The 19,277-nt window shown below is 38.9% G+C and overlaps 1 protein-coding gene across 1 annotated transcript in view; it reads right to left on the bottom strand.

Annotated features, from left to right (window-relative positions):
- Window positions 1–12,416: 12,416 nt before the first annotated feature.
- The window catches only part of LOC140329814 (uncharacterized), a 10,879-nt gene continuing 4,018 nt past the window's right edge, over window positions 12,417–19,277 (bottom strand). The window contains exons 3-7 of the mRNA XM_072410208.1: window positions 18,407–18,664; window positions 18,048–18,139; window positions 16,720–16,901; window positions 13,546–13,715; window positions 12,417–12,677 (exon numbers count right to left, since the gene is read on the bottom strand). Of these exons, the coding sequence (XP_072266309.1) occupies window positions 12,499–12,677; window positions 13,546–13,715; window positions 16,720–16,901; window positions 18,048–18,139; window positions 18,407–18,664 (881 nt within the window). The 3' untranslated portion in view covers window positions 12,417–12,498. The remainder of the gene's footprint in view (window positions 12,678–13,545; window positions 13,716–16,719; window positions 16,902–18,047; window positions 18,140–18,406; window positions 18,665–19,277) is intronic.

Raw genomic sequence — 19,277 nt, 5'->3', positions numbered from 1 at the left:
GACTTCAGTAGTAGGATTGGGCTTTTATGCATTCTATGTTCTATTTACAACTAACTACAAGGAAGAGTTAAGAAAGACTGATCAACATTGAGCAACCATAGATGTAATATAAAAAAAAATCACCATCTTCTATCTTCTTGATCAGCAGTTATGTTTAATTGCCAATAATCAGCCAAGTGTCCTATCACATTTTGCAATTCTTAAATCAGTAAACAGGCAAATTAATGACTTTTTTTTTACCAGCAGAGCTGCATGTTAATCCCTTACCATAGAGGAAGCATTGAGAATGCTAAAATTCCTACTAAAGATTTCAATGTTTTTCCTTTGTTTTACTTTACGACAATAATTGGAAGGAAGACATTACTTTTGCATGAATCAGTATTGGGAACATTTGGGACAGGGGACTACCATTTGCTGCTGATTGCTTGTGGACAATCCTGTCTCTGTGAGATCTCCAAATCAGCAAACACAGGGGACACAAGAACTATTAATGGAAAACACACAGCAGTGTGCTAAGGTGCATTTATGGCCCATTGTACTACCTAATGCAACAAGTTTAGGAGTGATAGATATTCATGCACTACAAAGGAACCAGATATAAATAGGCCTTAAATTACTTAAGGCTAGATTTACATTGTGTAGAGCACATTGACTTCAAATATGGCACATGTTACAATGAGTAACACCACAGCACATCATTATGTATTTTAGCACATTTGGAGAAACCATGTTAAAAACTAATAAATCAAAAAAAGGTTTTAATTAACAGTATAATTGGTAGGATCAGTAAGTTGAAATGTAAAACATTTAAAATAAAAGAATAAAGTAAACATGAAAATGATAGCACCTTGCCAGCACTCAGTTGCCCCTAAGATGTGGGTATGTAAAGGATGGTGTTTGGGGGAGACAATAATTGTTGGAGGGAGAGGTTGAACATACAAAGTCAGGAAATGGCAAACCATGAGCAGGTCATAGGACAGAGCCAAACAACTTACATAGAAGTCCATCAGGTAAGGTATTTCAAGGTTTTAGAGCTTTTTAGGTCAAAGACAAAGGAAGCTCAGATAGAAGTAAGGTTGGCAACATGTTAAAAAAAAAAAAAAATAACCAACTGCCACAGCAGCTCGGTCTATCACAAGAAAGGGGTCCAGGATCTTGGTGAGCTTTCTTTGGTCATTGGTCAATTGGGGCAAAACAGGATCATAGACAAGCTTAATGACTGATGGTTCAAGAGGTAGCAGAAGCCCGATTCTGCCACATTGTGCACCCAGGTCATGTAGAAGTTAAGGCAGCATATTGGGCACCCAGGCCCACACACAGCAGCACAGGAAGGATCGGCTGACGTATAGGGACTGACTGCCTAGACTCAATGATGGTGTGGGAGCAGCTGTAAAGAAGCGAGTTTTAACAGCACAAATACTTTTTAATACATTAACGTTTTAAAAAGCACATTGTGTGGTTGTAGTGCTTATACTACCATATATTAGGACTTACACCAAGGACCTGAGACCTTTTGTTCTACAGTTCAAATGATTGATAAAAAACTGTGAGCTCTTAAAGACTGTAGTCAGCAGGAAAATTTGGGTTAAAAGTTCATTCCCTGCTTCGGGTCCTCTTCTTCACTTGCAATTTCCATTCACAGCACTAGTAATATACTATGTTGATAGCTCTGCTGCTACCCATCCTTGATTTAGACATACTTTATATTAAGATTAATGGCAGTATTGTAATAGTTGGCACTGTCTGGTACAATAGAGGTCAAGGGGTGCCTATCAAGACTTTTACTGTTGGTCAACATAATCAGTACTTATGGCCCTGACAAGGTATTTCCAGGCATTCTACCATAGAGGTTCTGGTTTATCTCTTAGTTTCCTTGTCATCCGTTTTTATCAGTGTGTTACATTGCAACAAAATTGCACTTTAAGGACACCTAACAATTGTGTGTGTTCCTGTAATATACAAAGATGCTGAAAAATAATGAACAGATGCAAAATGCTAAAACAATATTAATGCCTTAGCTTTTGTAAGCTCTGCAGCTAATTAATCTACTTAAGCTTTTATAAATATTTTATGTTAATTACCACTCCAAGTAAATCAGAAAACGGGTCTCTGGAGCACATGTTTCCCTATCTGCCCTCAACACTGCTTCCATTAGACACTTATTTCCAGATGAAAAATCCAAAAGAAATCTTGAAGACAGAAAAGAAAACCAAAACCTAGAAAATATTTCTTGTCATAGCCCATATGAAATAGGTCAGGTGGGGAATTTTATAAGGTGCAATATTTTTAAAGGTATAGGAACAAATATTAAGAAATGTATGTACAGTAATATATTCCGTGAATAAATATGATATTTAGGCTAAATAATTATTAAGTCTCTGAAATATTCCTAATTCCGGATGAGCGAGAATGCCTTTTGGCATTCTCGCAAAAATTTCCTTGAGGTTCCGATGGGTTCGCAAAATTTCGCCGAAACCATCGGCATTTACTATAGAAGGATTATCATGGCTGCATTCATTAATGTGAGTGAGTCATGTGGCTTGCGTTTATGAATGAACACGGCCGCTGCATTCATTCATGAGCAGCCAGCGAGACTAACACTGTGATAGAGAAACTCTATCCAGGAACACATAGTACAGGACTGCAACAGCAATCAGAGGAGCGGAGCTGACCGAATTTACAAAGGCCGTTCTCGCCTACAGGTTTGGTAAGCGAGAACGGCCCAATTGGCCGCGAGACCGAATTTAAAAAATTTGCTCGCTCATCCCTATTTATAATAAATTGCTATGCTTTCTTTTGTCCAGTTAGACAAGACTTTTCTAGAGCTCTGGAATGGTCTTCCTCGTCCTATACAGCTTGCTTCTTTTCAAACTCGCCTTCCCGTCTTTTGTCTTTTAAACCCTCACTACTTACTCACCATTCCATATCTCCCCTCCTATTGTGTATTACTTCCCCCACCTCCTAGATTGTAAGCTCTTCTGGGCAGGGTCCTCCCCTCCTCCTGTGTCTCTCTCTGTATCTGTCAGTCATTTTCAACCCCTATTTATTATACAGCGCTGAGTAATATGTTGGCACTATATAAATACTGTTTATTATTATTATTATTATTATTAATAATAGGAAATAATAATAATATGCCATCTTGCTTTTAGGGGATAACCAAAGTCCAGGAGGAAGCTGAAAAATCTAATCAGAGTAAAAATGTAAATCATTGGGAATGTTAAGCATTGGGAAGGTTAAGGAAGAAATGGTAGAAGAGAAGTGAAGGGCTGGGGTGAAACTGATATCATAGACCAGTTACACTCACCGACCACTTTATTAGGTGCACCTTTCATGTACCTTTACATTATATTATATCTGAGCCAGCATTCAGTTCAGTATGTAGATATGGAGGTGACCTCTTTCTAGAGAAACAGATGAAGGCCTAAAGAGTATTGTGATCTCTGTGTGAGGTAAATACTTAGATCTGTTATAACATATAATATTTACATTTTATATACTTTAAGTGTATGTATAACCAAGTTTAGTTTAAGTAGCTTTTTGCTGTCTGTATCCTACTGGGGGGATTTTCCTTCACTTTCTGCACAGTAGACTCAATGGTGAGAGGAAATCTTTTCTAAGTGAAAGGAATTTCCTCTAAGATGTCATCATTGGAAGATTTACCCCAAGTTCTTCTCCAGAGATAGCCTAAAAACTAAGCAATACCCATTATCCCAGGTGATTTTACAGTGCTGTACTATTATTTGAACAACTATATGATATTCATTGGATGTTGCATTGTAAAAACATCTGCAGAGTGCAGGTCACAATATAAAAAAATAAAGGGTTGTATAACTGTGTATGTAAATACACCTTAAATAAAATACAAAAGGCTCATATCACAAATTTAGCAATGTTTACTGTAGCCAATGACTGTTTATACACCAGGTAAACTGTTAGGAATGCCTTTTATATAAAAGTTTATTTCTTCTCAGAGTTCTGTCTCTGGCATTTTATTTTATTTATGGCTATCATTCTACACTAGGTGGCATCATTTCCAGACTGAGTGAATAGTTAGCAAACTGTAATTATGCTCTGCTGCTGGGTCAGGACAGGTCACTTTCGCAGCCTTTGATCACAGGCTCAGAAAGCTTAGGAACTCATATATAAGTCTGCATTAGCAACACGATAGGTTACAAGAAGAAGTAATTGATTTCACCTGCCAGAAGGCAAAAAAGATAAATTATGTCTCATCATATTTTCTAACCCCCAATGAATTTCTATCTTGTTTGATGCCTGAGCAGACTGCAGTGTCATCTGATAAGTCAGAGTACAAAAGGAATTTTATTCATTGTTTGACCTTGCGGTGAATGAAACAAATAACAAAAGAGGCAGGTGTCATAAAATCATGAGATGCCGGCCTTTGAAAAATGGAAGAGCAATGAGGAGTATATCAGTGTAGCAGCGCTGCACGGCCTAAATAGCCAGATAAGCAAATAGGAAAGTGAGAATGTATTAAGAGATGCTTGTAAAGCAGGTTAAAAAAAGGCCAAGAGGTGGTGTGCAAGGTAAACAAGGCAGCCATGTACCAAGTGGTGAATCAGAACTTGAATAACGAGTTACATATTCCTCCTTATAGTCATCTAAAAAGTAAATACATGGAACAATATATATCATGAAATCAACACCTGGTATGCAATCCTGGACTATTTCTGTACCTGGTTTTACAAAATCACTATGTTTGTTTTTAAACTAAATGTAGCCATACACATGAGATGACTTATTTCCCCAGATTCCTTGATCAATTTCCTCCCTTCCTTCTCAATTTACAAGAGGGAAGAGATTCTTCTTCGCACTGGCTGTTTAATGTACATTCTCAATTGGATGTCTAGTGGCATGGCCCTCTCAGGGCCCAAAACACCAGCAGCGACGTCAACTCAAGATAATCGTAGAGGACCTGCCTGGCACAGTCACATCCGCAGAGGTAGATACGTATTTTCTGCACTCAGGAACACCAAAGGCAGATTTGCAGGATAGGTGAGAGAAGTATGACAAGAGGGGGTTAATATATTCCCAGAGATGGGCTTTTTAACCCCGCTGCAGATCAAGTCCAACATTGTGTTCTAGTGTATAATGAGATTGTGAGATGTTTATACTTTAGTATATATGGTGCTTTTTAAACAGATCTTTTTTGCCCTTAAAGTTCCAAAAAAAAAAATCAATTCATGGTTTATACTTGAGTGACACTTAGTGGCATGTCCTATAACTAAATTTGTTTCTGGTTTGATATATTAGAGCAGGGGTCAACAATCTGTTTTGGCTACTAGGCCTTTTTAGGAGGTCAAGAAGGCACACTAGGCCGGACTCTTTTTTGAGTCCCGCGCTGATGTCTCTGTCCCCTACCAGGAACACCCCTGAAGGGAAATCCCTTTCCTCCACAATGCATACGAAGGAGAGAGAATGTCCCCTTAGCCCAGCAGCGGAAATGTTAACGTCTGCCACGGTAAATAGGGAAGGGAGGCATAACATGGAGGCTCAAGAGCCATGGGTTGCCAACCCCTGCCGGCTGGGATTAGGCTGGATCGACCAGGGGGGCCAGGACGGACCACTGGCTAGGCCGTATCTAGCCTAAAGGCTGGAGTATGCCTACCTCTGTATTAGAGCTATCAAATCCAAACTTTACAAAGGGACAAAGATTTATCTACTGTTGGCAACCAATATTGTACAAACGATTAAGGAGCTAGTTACCTATCATAACCGACCACACAAAATACACCCGTAAAAAGGGAATATTTATTCAGGCCAAACCCCATGTGGTTTTCAACATTTTTTCCCCTTCTATATATAAGTATTCCTTAATAATGCATTTTATTTACCATTCAATTAAATACTTTTCATGTTAGTGATAGCTACATTTTGTGCCCTTGGTTTATATTTGAGGCTAAATATTTTTCTTTTTTAATATTAGTAGATATCTCAATTTATACTAAAGTACATACAATACTCATTTAGAGGCCTATATTTCCCCATAGCTATTATCGCTGCAAGATACATTGCAGGAGAATACTTTTTTTTTTTTTTTTTTAATAGTTATCTATGGCTCTACTGGAAAAGGAATCTTCCTCCTGTCTCTCTGACCTGCCTACCATTGAGAAAGAAACACAATGGGGTTAGACTCACCTTTCGCAGTCTAAGACTCTCTAAAGTGTTTTTGACTGAAGCTAGGGTTATGTATTTTATAGCATCTACCAGTGCTTTTTCAGGAAATATTGCTTAACATTTACATATGCTTCCTAATTTTTTTTATAAGCAACCAACAAAACAGACATTTACAGAACCTATCCATACAGGAGGTGTAAAACAGTATATACAAAAAAGCTATGGAATTATAGTAATACACTTTACCAAAGGGGTGTAGACAAACATCTGCTACTATATCACATTTATCAAGTAATTACCCAACAACCATCCTCCTAAAGGAATATAGAAGCCTTGATTCAGGCCTTGTTGGTCACCAATTTTCTAGATTACAGAAAGGAAAGCAAAGAGAAGCTAGTAAGGAAAAAGAAGAAAAGATTAAACAGTAAGAAATATATATAACAACTGAAGAGGGGGGTAGAAAATGAGGACAGTAGAGAAGGGTAGGTGAGGTTAGGAAAAGGGAAAGGGGGGGGGCTGAGGGAATGCCTATAGATCGCTAAGAATTTAAACATGAGGAGGGAGTAGCCGTATATATTCTGCCGAACACTTAAAGACATCCCAGTAAAACCAGGTTTGCACGGGCCTATGTGGAGACCTATCCCCTGATCTCATATATCCTCATCCTCTATATATTGTATATCATTCACCCTGGAAGTCCATTGTTGAAGGGTGGGCGGAGTAGATTGCCTCCATTGCGGTGGGATACAAGCCTTTAATAGATGGCACAGCAAAGAGATTTTATAACACTTGCTCAACATCGCTGACACATTAAGCAGGGTGAGCTCCCGTTTGTCATTTATGGAGATTCCCGTTAGTCTTAGAACAATCTCTGCAACACCCGACCAAAATGAAGTCAAGGCGGGGCAGCTCCAAAACATATGTAATAATGTGCCAGTGTGTTGCCCATATCTCCAACATACCAAGCTCCTATGTGGATAGATTTTTGATAACCAGTCAGGGGTCCTATACCACCTAGTAAGCAGTTTGTAATTTGTCTCTTGATAACAGTTACTAATAAAGACCTTATGCCCATAATACAGTACGAGTCTTTCGTAAACTTAGTGTTGAGGTCCCTCTCCCATTTAGCGAGAAAATAAGGTACAGGAGTATCAGGTGCTGTCATCTGCAATTTGTATTCATATAAGAGCACACCTCCCCATGGGTCTCCAGTTACACATAAACTCCTTAAAGGGGCAAGGAGATGATGGAATTCCTGTGCCGGCAGCATTGAAGAAATAAAATGTTGGTATTGTACCTTCCTCCAGATATCTAGACAGGGAAGGGAATGATCCACTTGGATTTGTTCAATCTTTTGTAGAAATTGGGTTGCCTTATAGATATCACTCTCAATCCAAATCTTAAAAACTGGGTCTTTCCTTCTAGTAGGAATCTTAGGGTGCCCCAGTGATGGGAGACATCAGGGAAGGAAAGGTCATAATCCCCTCAGGACAGAAGTATCTGGCTGCTACTTTAAGCTTCTCACCTATCAGAGGGTGACAGCGAAGGGTACAATCTTCAGGTGGAGACTACGCTGCCCCACTTAGGAAATATAGGAGAAACTGAGTCTTCCAGTCTCATCCAGCCCTTAAAACTAGCATGCCTGCATTAGTCCACCAGAGGAATAAGATGAACTGCCCTGTGGTAAAGTATCAGGTTTGGGAAAGCCATCCCTCTTTTATCTTTCAGTAGCCAAAAAAGAAATTTGTTGAGGCGGGGGGTATCAGTGCTCCAGTTCCACCTGTGAAGTAAGTAGAGGTGTGTATCTTTGCTTGGCTCTACATTTATCAAGCTGAGATCTCGCTTTGGAACAGCGCATCATATTAGTTTTCTCTCGCAATGCCAATAACTGGGCCTCCGTGTCTGGGGAGTGACCACATTTGTGTCTAGGCTCCAGGGCGTGTAAGTCCTAAAATAATTGTGCCAATTGCAACTGATGCTCTTCCTTGAGTCCATAGCCCTGTTGTGTTAGCAGTCCTTGTACATAACAATTATGTGCTTCTCAGATAGTCAATGGACTGGAGACAGATGACTCGTTCCTATCAAAGACACCCAGTATATTGATTCATTGAGGCGCTGAGTGCTATTCTTTGGGGGAGAGACATCGGAAAGCACTGTGAGCAAGATCAGGGCATGATCTGAAAAAGGTCAGTCCTGTACAAAGGGAAAAGCATCGTGTTTCATCAGGAAATAAAAAAAATCAATACATGAATAGGTTTTGTGAACTGGAGAATAAAAAGTGTAGTCACGCTCATTGGGGTGCTGTATTCTCCAGACATCAGTGAGCTGGTGTTGGTGTAAAAGGTTTTTTCAACCACGGTAGAGTGGAATAAGGAAGGTGAGAGGGGGCCCCCTTGACACATCTTGGGCTGGGTCCAATGCCAGAATAAAGTCACCTCCCACCACTAGAACCCCCTCTGCAAATGGTTCAGCGACATCAAGGAATTCCTCCAGGGAAGATATTTGATTGGTGTTGGGGAGGTAAAGATTAACCAGGGTGAACAATTGGGAGTGTAGTGTCCCTTTTACCAAAAGGTAACGCCCCTCAGGGTCTACCAGCATAGCAGCTAGCGTTCAGGGAAGAGATGTGTCAATGAGTACACGGACTCCCTTTAGACTTGGAACCAGGGGATGACATGTTGTCTGAAAACGGCGATTTTTAACTTTGTCATGTCGAAAGTGCACTTCCTGCACAAATGCTATTTGACATATAAGATGGTTAAGGGCATTTAGGACCACAGAGCAGTTTGTAGGGGAGTTTAGACCTTTTGAATTTATTGATGAGATTTTTACCACATGAGTGCTCTGTGATAGAATAGGCACTATAGGGCAGTTCCACAGGACAAAGGAGAATGTTTGGTAAGGGAACATTTGGAAGGTAGGGAAGAGTGAGGGACTCTCTTAGAGATGGGGTAAAGAAGAGTTAAAAAAAAAAAGAAAAAAAAAGAAAGAAAATCAGGAGAAAGAAACAGAAAAACATAAAAAGAACAAAAGTAGGCAGTACTCACAACCAGGGTCCACCAATTTAACACTACTTCAAGTAAATATCAAGTTTTTTTTCACCAGGAGAAGGAGCAGACTAGTGGGGGAAAGTGATAGGCAATGTAAGCATGGCATCACTGTGTTCGTGTATTGGAAACAAAACCGTAATATCCACCATTGTTATTATTCATCATAATAAAAGCATAGACAATAACCTTTTCTCCCAGAATATAACCAAAAATGTGGAAAAAAAAAAAATCATATTGGGTATGATATGGTACCCATATTAGCACATAAATAAACCTCTGCTGTGCAAAGCCAGTAGACAGTTCCTTGCAGAGGCAGCATAAGGTTAGCACACGGAGTGACAGCAGGCGGCATTAGAGTGAGTAGGTCCACAACAAGGGCCACTACCACATTCAACTTTAATAGATCCTTCCGCCAAAAAGCGGCCTCTCTCAGGCACTGTCCACAGCAGTGAATACAGCTGGCCAGGCAACGTATACAGTGCCACTCCTGTAAACATAGAGCATCAGAATAACCAAAATAATATAGGATATGAGAACACCGAAAGAGCATTAAATATATAAATCAGTTGGTTCCATTTATAAAATAGAGGGTCATCCCTTCATAAGAACCTAATCCCTTCCATGCAATTTGGCCTGACATAGCCTAAACAAAGAGGACCGCCATAAAATATTGGAAACATAAAACAGTATCACTAATAGGGGGTGTCATTGAGTAAGAAGTGTATTAACCTAACTAATTCTGTCCAAAATTCCATGCAAAAAAAGTGGTACAATTTTTTGCATGGAAAGGTTTTTTTTTTTTATTGTAGGCTATAATTTGTAGGCATAACTCATCAACATTTAACACATTTAACAAATTTATTAATAAACTTTAAATACCAAAACACAAAAATCTGTAAAAAAAAAAAAAATAAAAACTAAAGAAAATACATGTAATATAAGTGTACAGTAGCAAATATATTATAATTTTTATACATATATGAATATTTCTTTGTATTGGACTAAATACAGCTATTTTGTATTGAATCCAATACAAATATATTTGAATTTCCCACCGATGTCACCGGGAAACCCTGGTCCAACATTTCATTCATCCTTCAGATTAACTAGTAGATTTATACAGAGTGCTACACCAGAGCTTAAAAAAAAAAAAAAAAAAGTGTTTGGTACTAAAACTGTTGGATTTAGGATAATAGCATTAATTAATGATCTTCATGTTATTCTTACATCACAAGAGCTCTATGCAATCTGCCACAATACACTTACAGGAAATGTTGGTGGGCTTGTAAGTTATATTAGATGGGAACACAATTATGAAGCCTTTGGATATGTTCCTCTTCATGTCACTGCCATAGTCAGGGGCTTTGGATGGAGGAATTAACGAAAAATTTGCAAAGTGGTGAAAATTAGCCCAAATGCCAGCCAAGTGTTTTTTTTTTTTTTATTAGGTGGTGAATTTAAGACTCCATTGGGGTAAAAATGAATTTCACGACAGTTTGGTTTTTGCTATTAAATTCTGAATAATTCCAGAAACCTCAGTCCTTAAAGTCCCTTTTATTGGCTCAATTGATGTTCTGTGGATATTACCCAGTATGAAGTGCCTCCTACTTCCTGTCCACCCAACACAGAAGGTCAGGTTCACCGCCCCCATTTGGAAGACTTATGCTTGCAAAACAGCATTTTGGGCTAGAATTGAGTTTTACTAAAATTGTTCAATGCTACAGTTTTGGATGTGGTTAAGGTGTAAGCACCATGTTATGTTAACATAACAAGCACATGTAGTAAATTATAGCATTTGTGTTTATTAATAACACTTGCTAAAGAATGTGAACACTGGGTGATTCAATCTAAATTCACTCAGGTTTTAGCAGGTCTGGTCCCCCTGATTTGGGCAACCATATGCCAGAAGACCTCAAATTGCACTTTGCTTCTCTAATACTAAAGCATCCTATGTGTTTTGGACTACCCCAAGCTTTTCCTGGCTCCATTTTTCCATTTTGTACCTTTGTTTTTCTCTGTAAAGCCATATGCTTAAGTGGAAAACATAGCTTAGGTCATTGGATTGGCACCACTGGACATAATTGACTCAGCAATTCTTGGTATGATACTGATGCACTTTTGTCACACACACACACACACACACACACACACACACACCTTACAGTCTCCAAGATTTCACTGTTACACCAGACGTAACATCTATTTATGCTTTACACTCAATCCTTTTCCAGAAGGATCACAATAACCATGTTTGTGTTATACCTACGTTCAATAAAAACTGGGAAAAAAAAAAACGACAAAAACACCAAGATTTAGTTTTAGTGGGTATTTATTGCCCAATCTACCTACATAAAAATTCAAATGGAGCCAAACTATATGCCATATTAGAATAAAATGTAGACAACCGAGCTAAAACCTTTGAGTTTTTGTACAGAACAAAAAACATGAGTTAAATGTCATGTAATTTGCAGAACTTGTATAACTACACTAAGAAGTCTACAAGTAGTAACAGCCTCAAATTCTCATTTTAAAACCCCAATTCTTGTACTGTAAAATTTGTTGAGGTTGCTGTATGGGGTAAATTGTAGTCCCCCTTAAAGAAATACAGAACAGGCATGAGCTGACCAGTGTTGTGTACCTGACATAGCTATTTGCAACTGCTCTTTATACACTACAACAGCCCTCATAATGTCTAAAAAGCTTAAAAAAAATATTGGCCAGTTTATGGCTCGTCCTACTAAAATTAATTCTACCGACCCCAAAACCTCCCTTAGGGCCATCTAAAGCCCACCTATGACTGGCAAGGTAACCCAAAATAAGGCGAGTTAATTTCTGTACAAAACACTAAGGCTGCGATTTCTTGCTTATGGTTTCTCTAGAACAAAAATATTTACAACATCAAGTGGATATTTAGGTAAAAGCCACTAAAACAAAATTAAGGAACCATAAAAGAAATCTGTTCCCAGTAATGACTTTTTATATACAACAGTTTAAAAGTCCTCTATAAAAAAATATAATTCTAGCTTTAAGTCTTCTATAAAAATATATTTCTAGTTTAAGTCCTCTGTGAAAAAATATAATTCTAGCTTTAAGTTCTCTATGAAAAAATAAAAGTTATAATTTGCTTTAACTATAATAAAGTCATAAGGATAAATATGTGTCTGCTTCTTACAATGCATGCCTAATAATTTGTGTATTTTACAGGCTTATAAATAAGGCAGTAAAAAAGTCAAGTGTGAGGTTAAGTAAACATTCTAAAAGTGCAATTTTCTAAAATAAATAAAATAGTAAAAAAAATTAAAAATGTTTCCTAATAAAAGCTCACACGGGGTATACTGCTATTTTCATACATTTGGTTTATATAACTTGCATAAGCACATTGATAAACAAAACCCTTCATTGCATCCATGAAGATCTGCTGACCAGAATGCAGAAAGAGCCAGACCAATCTGCTTAAGTGGGCACCCACTGAATCTCCATGAAGTTTATCTAAAAGAAAAACAAGATTATCGGGAAAATGTTGTCATTTCCTTCTTACAACTGGACCAATGTGAAACAAAAATGTTTTTTGGCAAACATATCAATCTTCTCTATGGACAACTAGCCTCTATAGACAGCATGGATGTTCTAAAACCTAATAGCAACCGGCACCAGGGATGCTGAATCTATTGCATTCCATGAAGAACTTCTCCAGCCATTTACTGAAGAATGCCCAAGTTACCCAGGTCAGTGTTCTCTTGGCATTGTGTTGCTTTGTTTGTTGCTTTTACCCTGCTGCCCCTTCCCCCACCCTGTCAAACCCTTTTTTGAACCATAGTGATAAAAACACTAGGGAAATATATTTGAACCCTACAGTCCATTAAATACAGCCAATAGGGTCAAGCTAGTGCCTGGTAGCCATTTCAGAGTAACAGTTTTCTCTTCTGGTCTACAGAAGTCTTCCTCTTCTTCACATTATAAAATAAGGAAAGGTGTTCTGTATCCAGATAAGGAGCAATGTGAAGAACCACAGTTTTAAATTTAACTACAGCAAGGGCAGTGTATTGTCAGCACAAAGGGAACATTAAGAGGCCTTCATTTTCTGATATCAACCATGCTTCTGTTTTGATTTTGATTATAACTGGTGTTAACTCTGCTCCATTCTAAGCCAGTGAACACTTATTCTAAGGGGGGCATTTTTAGGACATAATTAACTGACAAACACAAATTGGAATTTCAGTGAAGAGACACCCTTTAGGAGGATATAAGAAGCATGCTAGATTTCTGGGAGGAACAGGTATTTTCCAATTTTCCAGCAGAAGAACTAGGTAGACAATGAAATGCAATAATACAACCCAAGTTAGCCCTGTAACATTACCTTCATAAATCTTTGTGTCGTATTCCAGTAGATTGAAAAGGCTCTCCGGCAACACGCTGCTCACCCATAAATTATCCCGATGATGGATCCAGTTGTTCACAATTTGTTTTCTTAACAGGAAGTTCTTAATTTGTTGCAAGTAGAAATTTTCTCCAGTGGCCATGAACAATCTGATGGAGGAAATTTACAAAATACTGTGATCAATATCACCCAAACACCTCAACTCACAAATGGGCAAAGCTCTATCCAGCACAGGATTCTAAACCCAAGAAAAAACAAAAAAGCAAAAAGAAACAAATCTTACTCCAAAGCTAAAAAATACTTCCATCACTATTGTCCCTCTGTCTATAGCAGTCAGTCTGGATTTGGTTAAGTGGGGGAGGGGGTTGTATTCCCAGTCCTTAGAACTGGTTTATCAATTTTAAATCCCCCACCACCCATGTTTTTAAGGATTTTACGTCACTTTGTCCCATGGACAATGATCTCCAGGACAAAAAAAAAAAAAACCCGATCAGTTTAGCTTTCCCTACTCTAGCCATCTAACTGAATCCTTCTATCCCACACCTGGAACTCAAGCTGACAAGCCTCACTACAATCCATATTACAGGAGCTGCACCCATAGACTTCACTGAAACTTGGCTCTCCTCCACTCTGAAGTGCAGGCCTTCATAGGAGAGGTCAGCAGTGGAGGTACACATACCCTCAGACCTGGCAACAGAGTAGGGGGTGGTGTGGGTCTCAACCTATCCCCTAACTGTACATAGAGTGCTTCCTACCCCACTATTTCATTATCACCTCTTCTGAAGTCCATTTCATCCATCTTATCCACCACCTACCTCAAATTGTTGCTGTTGTTAACCCTCGACCCTGGGACATTAGGAACACCAAACATTTACAAAAGACTGTTTGTCCAGCTGAGCACAAGTGAAGGAAATCCAGCCTTAGCACTGACCTTATGGATTCCAGAGCCACATTACAACACTTTAACACTGAACACACCATCACCAAGCAAAATTATTTCTCTGCTAATCTAATCTCCTCAAGCTTCCAACTCATGCAAACTCTTCTCTCAACACTTGACTCCTTCCAAACCCCACACAACTACCTTATCTGCCCAAGACATTGCCACCTACTTTATAGATAAAACTGACAAATCAGACATGATGTCTCTGCTCTGTGCTACTCCAACCATATCCATCCCTTCCACCCATAAACCATCACTAACCTGTTACTCTAGATGAAATCTCTTCTCTCCATCTACTACCTTCTCCCTTTGAGCCAATTCCCTCTGATCTACTCTGTGTCCATTCCTCCACCCAGGCCTCTGCCCTAACCAAACCATTCAACCTCCTACTACTGGTATCTACCCCTCCGCTTTTAAACATGCCATTCTCCCTATCCTGAACAAAGCCTCATTAGACCCCTCCACACCTAGCTACCGTTCAACCTCACTTCTACTATATGTTTCCAAACTTCTTGAGTGCCTTGTCTTAAAGGCTCACTGATTACCTGAGCACCAAGTCCCTCTCCAGTCTGGCTTTTGAGCTGCCAATTTCACCAAAAAAACCCTTACTAAAATGGCCAATGAACTCCTCTCATAAGCCAAGTCTAAAGGCAACTTTTCCCTCTGCTTTTGACACTGAGGATCACCCCCTTCTAATCCAAATCATGTGCTCCATTGGTATTAGTGACACTGCTCTGCTTCGTTACCTGTCTGACCACTCTTTTCAATGGCAATTCCTCCTCTCCCACTCCCCTCCCTGGTGTTCAAGGGTCAGTCCTTGGACCAGTTCACTTCTTTGCACACATCCACATTCTTTATTCATATCCTCCTTTGGCCTACACTACCATCTGTATGCTGATGACACTCATATCTATATGTCCATCCCTGACCTGTCTCCCTCAATCCTGGATAAGGTCTCATGCTGCCTGTCAGCTATCTCATCATGGATGTCTGACCGATTTCTGCAACTCAACCTGGATAAAAAGGAACTCATCTTCCCCCCACAAATTCCAAATCTCCCCCTGACACATTTCTAACTGTTAACACTTATTTGTCCCTCCCCTCAGGCACACTGTCTTTGTGTCACCTTTGATTCTGCACTCTCATTTACACCCCTCATTCAGAACATTTCCAGGTCCTGTGATTTTCACCTGTGCAAAATTTCTAAAATCTGCCACTACCTGTCCCCAGAGACCACCAAACTCCTTGTAAATGCCCTCATCTCATCTGGACTACTGCAACATCCTCCTCTCTGGTATTCCACTAACCCGACTTCTGCAGCATTCATAATAAACTGCAGACAGACTCATCCATCCTTCCCACCACTTTTCTGCATCTCTTTGATTCTAAGGTTAAACAGAAGCCAATGAAGAAACTACAAATTTCAGCTCCTGTACTTGGCCTTCAAATCCATCCACAGCTCTTGTTCCACTTAACCTTTCTGCCTAGCCACGGTCTACACCCCCCCCCCCCCCCTCAATGACTTCCCCACCCACAACTTCATCACATGCATGGCTCAAGACTTTTCCAGAGCTGCCCCAATTCTCTGGAATGGTTTTACTCATCCTATTTGGCTTGCTACTTTCTGCTCATTGAAAAGATGGGTTTTGAGTGCTTTTAAAACTTGCCTACCTCCACACCTGCCTTTGTCTCCTAAACCTTCACTACTTCCCACCACTCCATATCCCCCCACCTCTTAGATAGTAGCTCTTCAGGGCAGGGTCCTTTTCTCCTCCTGTGTCAATGTATATCTGTCTGTCATTTGCAACCAATATTTACAGTACTGAGTAATATGTTGGTGCTATATACAAAACAAAGCTGACAAGAGATGTACCTTAAACTGCATATAAGCATCACATTAATGTTTAGAGATGGGTGCAGTCAAGCTAAACTTTTTAAAAAAACATATTTAAACTGATTTTGGCACCATCTACACTGTACCCCAAGTTAGGTTAGTATTAGAACAGGGAAATGTGTACATACTTGTCAGTTAGGTGGGGGACCCAATGCCTTTGAAATATAACATTTGAAAGTGACCAGCAGCCAGCCTAATCCCAGCATGGAGAAAAGCTGTAAGGGCTTCAATAGGTCCACAATTCATACATTTTCTCATTTTAAGAACATGCATTATAAAATTAAGCACAAGATGAACAAAACACAGTTTTCCATACCTGTAGCATGGCAGTGCATCTATGATCTTCCAGTTCACATAGTTTCCAGCATGTTGTTCAAGATTACAAACCCTGTGCATCTGAACTTTAGCTGTAACCCAAAAGTGTTCATGGCCTATATATGCAACTTGCATCTCAGACTTCAAAACACGGTATACACCTTCCAATGTGTCCCTGTAAACCTAAAACAATATGATTTTTTTTCTAAAAATCATAAAAAGAACATTTACATATATTTTAATGTTAACTGGACAACATTTAGTTTAGGAAAGCACTAAAGAATGTCTGCACAATGTGGACACAAATTATATTCAAGGAACAAGCATGTGCCAGTGAAACACTAAAAGTTTTGTCTAGTGGGCCATTAGCTAGTAAAGCCAGGGAGGAGGACTACAGAGCCACATCAGTTCCCACACTTTAGAAAAAGATACTACAATCATTTCTATAAAGCATGTAACAAGACAAACCTTGTCCTTGGGCTACCACTATACATTCAGAGGCTAATGCATATTTTAAAAACAAATTTTCATTTTTCTTTAAGTATACAAACATGTCAACTAATCATAGAACAGCATTTTACCAAGTTCAGACCCCAGTCTGAAAATTAGTTCACAGCTGAAGTATCCAGCAGGAAAAGCATTAGCCATTTTACATGGCATAGTGTCAAATATTAAAACTGTTTACCCTCATGGGAAAATCTGGACAACCAATTTATTTATAAAAGTGAAAATAGTTTTAAACGGATTAAAATGAAGCATAATGTCTTCACCCAGTTCCTTGTTGCTTCAAGCAGGTCAAACCTATATGAGAAGCTTAACTGCAACTTTACTTCAGACCACGTCATCAAAACAAGCTCACAACCCATCAACACATGACATAAATCCAGTGCTCAACCCAGAACTTTTAAGCCGGGTGGGAAGAAATTGTAGGTGGGTGGCAGCCCCCTTATTGTGACCAAACTCTTTAGTAACCACCCAAAAACAGCCGGGTGGGTGCTGAAAAGTGCCAGGTGGTACCCCCCAGCTAAAAGGGCCAGGGGAGAACCCTGTAAATCCCTCATAGCTGGTCAGCAGTTGTCTGTAGCAAGGAAACTAAAAAGCAATGGCAAACACTCTGGAGACTTTGTTGTATTGCTAGCATCAGATATATGCACCATGAGCAAAGCTGCCCACTGATATAGGAGATTTTCAGGACTTATGGCATCTTTTCTCCACCATCTAATAATTTCACAATATCTATTAAGAGTGAGCATGAGAAATGAAATATGAACTAGAAAACAAGGATGTGCAGATGGGCTGACATTTACAGAGATGGAAGAATTGTAATACCTTCTTTTGTTTAAATCTTCCCCATTTACGCCCCAAAATCCATGCCAAGAGAGATCTGCACATTGAGAAGTAGTTCTCTACAGTTTGAATACCTAGGAAAAACAAAAACAAACATTTCTCTTTAGCATGAATTTTATAAGCCATTGCTGGGATATGCAGGAAAGAATACCATGCTTCCGTCATTTACATAAAGCACAAAAATTTACCCAACATTGAAAACCATTGGTGCTACTTTATTTTAAAATACTACAAAGCCTTCTGTTGGAGTTAAGCTTGCTCACCATAGTCTTGGATCTTAAACATATATACATTTATATTTATTTGTTTCAGTTTCTTGTACATTTTAGTCATCGTGTTACCTATATTCTCATCACCATTGGCCAGCTTTCCATTCCAGAAGTCATTTGTAACACCATGAAGAGATGCAAAATACTTGACATCACAGTTTGCAGAGCCCCACTGCCACACTTTCCTTTTATCAAACCTTTGCCACCATAGGTAAATTCTTTGCAGCTGCTTGGCGCCTGACCTGGAAAGGCCAAACAGCCAATAGGAAAACAACCACTGGAATCTCATTTTGTTGTACTGGTTATAAAGCCACTCCAGTTCATCATCACCTAATGGAAGATGTGAAATAAATTTGTTTAAACAAAGATCTACAATTGACAATGGCAATAACACCTTATTACCACTGCTTCATACAGTATGAGAAGTACTTTGGTACTATACATAATGTCATAGCTCTAAGGAACTTCATGCAGAATGTGTTTTCTAACTGCTTGAACAGAGACCCATTACAATTTGGATATGTAAAGGTGAATAAATAAAAAAAAAAAAATTAAAGGGGGGCACAGGACCATGAGAACTTGTAAGCCAGCACCCCAAACAAAGAAACTATCTATGATTAAAGTAAATACATGTCTGAATGTCTGATTCTGTAAATAACAGAATATATCATCCATTACCAATACGGTCAAGAAAAACAAATCTAGCACTTTAAATACTAACAATCAGTGCAACTTTAATTTAATATTTAATTTGCACAAACTCTTATGTATATACAACCCAGACTAAAAGCACTTACCATTGTTAATGGCTTTATAAATGTTTCAGTGTAGATATCAGAAGAACAGACAGCTCTAAGTCTGTTTAAGTCCCAAGGAATTTCTACACGAAGGCTTCTTCCTTCTACTGTTCATAAAAGCACAGTAACTGAACAAAGAATCAATT

The sequence above is a fragment of the Pyxicephalus adspersus genome, chromosome 4 (genome assembly GCF_032062135.1).
Source record: "Pyxicephalus adspersus chromosome 4, UCB_Pads_2.0, whole genome shotgun sequence".
NCBI lineage: Eukaryota > Metazoa > Chordata > Amphibia > Anura > Pyxicephalidae > Pyxicephalus > Pyxicephalus adspersus.
Note: the sequence above shows the minus strand (reverse complement) of the source record. Positions and strands in the feature narration are given on the sequence as shown.